The sequence below is a fragment of the Primulina huaijiensis genome, chromosome 8 (assembly GCF_012295235.1).
Source record: "Primulina huaijiensis isolate GDHJ02 chromosome 8, ASM1229523v2, whole genome shotgun sequence".
Classification (NCBI taxonomy): Eukaryota; Viridiplantae; Streptophyta; class Magnoliopsida; order Lamiales; family Gesneriaceae; genus Primulina; species Primulina huaijiensis.
Genome location: NC_133313.1, coordinates 7294502 through 7296996, shown reverse-complemented (window position 1 = coordinate 7296996; position 2495 = coordinate 7294502). Strand labels below are relative to the sequence as shown.

Genomic DNA, 2495 nt, shown 5'->3' with positions numbered 1-2495 from the left:
CAAGTACAAGCCTGATGAATTTCATGATCAACTTTGCGAAATTGATCTCATGGTACAAAATATATATATTTAAGATATTTATCTATTCAATTTGAATTAGTATACAAATAAAAAAAATGTCCAAATTGAATAAAGTCATAAAATATTATTAAAATAAAGATTGTTTTATATAATAGTTAACAAAAATCAAATCACAAGTTAGCTTGTTGGATACACACTCTAGCAGTTGATTTGTTAGCCTTTCACTGGATAAGCCTTATTCTTTCATTAGTCGTAAGATTTTTTTCTTTCATTTTTATTTAAAAAAAGAGCGGGAGAGATTTTTCTACGCGATAAATATGAATTAATTGAATTTGGAGCGTGGTTGAATTGACTGACGACGATGCTTCGTGGAAAAGAATTGCCAGCAGCCTTTCATTGACGCGGATGGAAAATGTGTAGACTGCCTATATATATTAGTTATCCGACTAGTTGATTTGCAAGACGTTAATACATATAAAAAAATATATACACAGCAGATAATACTATATATATATATTTTTCCTTCTCCATGGAAGACTCTCACCCACCAGAGGCACCGCCAGAATACGGCCAACCACCGGCGGCAAGGGGCATGCCTATGCCTGCTCTGCACGTTCAAGGCGGGTCTCCGAGCCAATGGTCCACTGGCCTCTACGACTGCTTCTCTGATGTTCCCAATTGTAATTGATCCGCTAGTGTCTTAGTCTTATTTCTTGGCTCTTGCTATAGAAACTGACATTTTATTATATGCACAGGTTGCTTGACATGTTGGTGCCCATGTATCACTTTTGGAAAAATTGCTGAGATTGTTGATAAAGGATCCACTTGTGAGTCATTTACACATATTTTCCTCAAAATTCAATTGGAATTATATAAATAATAATTAAATATATACGTGTGTATGTAGTACTTTATTTTTTATATATATTGTCTATGATTGATGCGTGTTATTTTCCTGAATTAGCTAACAGAGCGAGTGGGTCTTTATACGGCATAATAACAGTTTTCACGGGATGTTCTTGCATATATTCGTACTTGTATCGATCTCGAATGCGAACTGAGTACATGCTGCCGGAAACCCCGTGCGGAGATTGTTTGGTTCATTGTTTTTGTGAAGCTTGCGCATTGTGTCAAGAGTATCGAGAGCTCCAACACCGTGGATTCGATATGTCTCTTGGTAATTATTTACTGGGTTTTGCTTCCTAATGCTGTGTGTATTAATTTGAAAGCATAACAACGTGAAATTATATATGCAATAATTAATTACAAAACACAGAGATTCACATGTAATAAAATTAATATCGGTTACAAAAGTAGAATTCGTTGGTTTGGAAAATTAAGAACAAAATGTGGTTAGCATGTTATGTCACATACATTCTAGAGCCTGATTTCTTATTTTATCTTATCTTATATAAATAAAAATGTGTGTGTCCAAGATTGGCTAATAATTAAAGTTGGACATGGCGCCATTTATCAATTTTTTAGAAAATTATAAAAAAAATACATATTTATGATATAATAATTATGGTACAAAAATAATATTCACAAAAAATAAAAAATTTATTACAAGTCTGATATATTTTGTTGTATCTTTGAACTTGTATAGGGTGGGAAGGAAACATGGAAAAACAAAATCAAAATAAAGGACAAGGGATAACGGCAGCCCCGTATGCTGGAGGAATGAACAGATGAGAATTGCCGCGGACGTACTACTGAGGTTACAGTATCGAATGTGTGGATTATCGATCTATGTTGAATATAATTTAATGCTTGTGATTTGATTTTCAAGTCTTTAATAATTTCACGTTGTAATATTTTGTCTTGATTTGATTTTCAAGTATTTAATAATTTCAGGTTGTAATGTTTTGTCTTAAATAAAATAAATATTCTTGTGACCTTAATTAATTTTCAATCTTTAGATTGATAATTTTTTTATTTTATTATGTGACATTTATTGTCGTGGAATTATTTTTTTAGCATAAACTCACCCTTCATTAATAATTCAATAAGTCAATTGTTACAACACTTTTCGAAGGCAAAGGAATTGCATCCTCTCCCAATGATAAAACAATACCTAGTTAGCTCATAAGCAACATAGTTAGCATATTTGGGTGTGATATTTGTGACCAAATTTACGATATAATAAATAAAAATATATTTATAAATTTCTTTTATCTACTTGTTAAACAAAATTACTAATTTCATTTTTGGACTAAATTTTGTTTCACTTATTGTAAATATAATAAAGATTTATTTTTATAATAAATTGTACTTTCAAAGACAACATACTATTTTTGAGTTAATCTACTATTTTAATTTTCAAATTAATGATTTATCTTTTAATAAGGAACTATTAATATTTAAATTTGTAACTGCGATTTTATAAATTAATTTCAATCATGATACTCATTTCTCCTATCAAATAGCGATTAAGATATTATTCTTGCACTGAAGAACGTGTAAACTTTAAATTT

At 30.3% G+C, this 2495-nt stretch overlaps 1 protein-coding gene across 2 annotated transcripts; it reads left to right on the top strand.

Moving 5' to 3' along the window:
* The first annotated feature begins 504 nt into the window (after positions 1–504).
* LOC140983469 (protein PLANT CADMIUM RESISTANCE 2-like) lies at positions 505–1922 on the top strand. Of its 2 annotated transcripts, XR_012176436.1 has the most exons (5): positions 505–701; positions 777–848; positions 986–1198; positions 1628–1826; positions 1876–1922. XR_012176436.1 is itself a non-coding variant. In XM_073450533.1 (4 exons), exons 1-4 carry the CDS (start codon positions 551–553, stop codon positions 1711–1713), a joined length of 522 nt encoding a protein of 173 aa, XP_073306634.1. In that variant the 5' UTR covers positions 505–550; the 3' UTR covers positions 1714–1922. The 2 variants fall into 2 exon arrangements, 1 of the variants encoding a protein (XP_073306634.1); XM_073450533.1 differs by having other exon boundaries at positions 1628–1922.
* Positions 1923–2495: the final 573 nt, after the last annotated feature.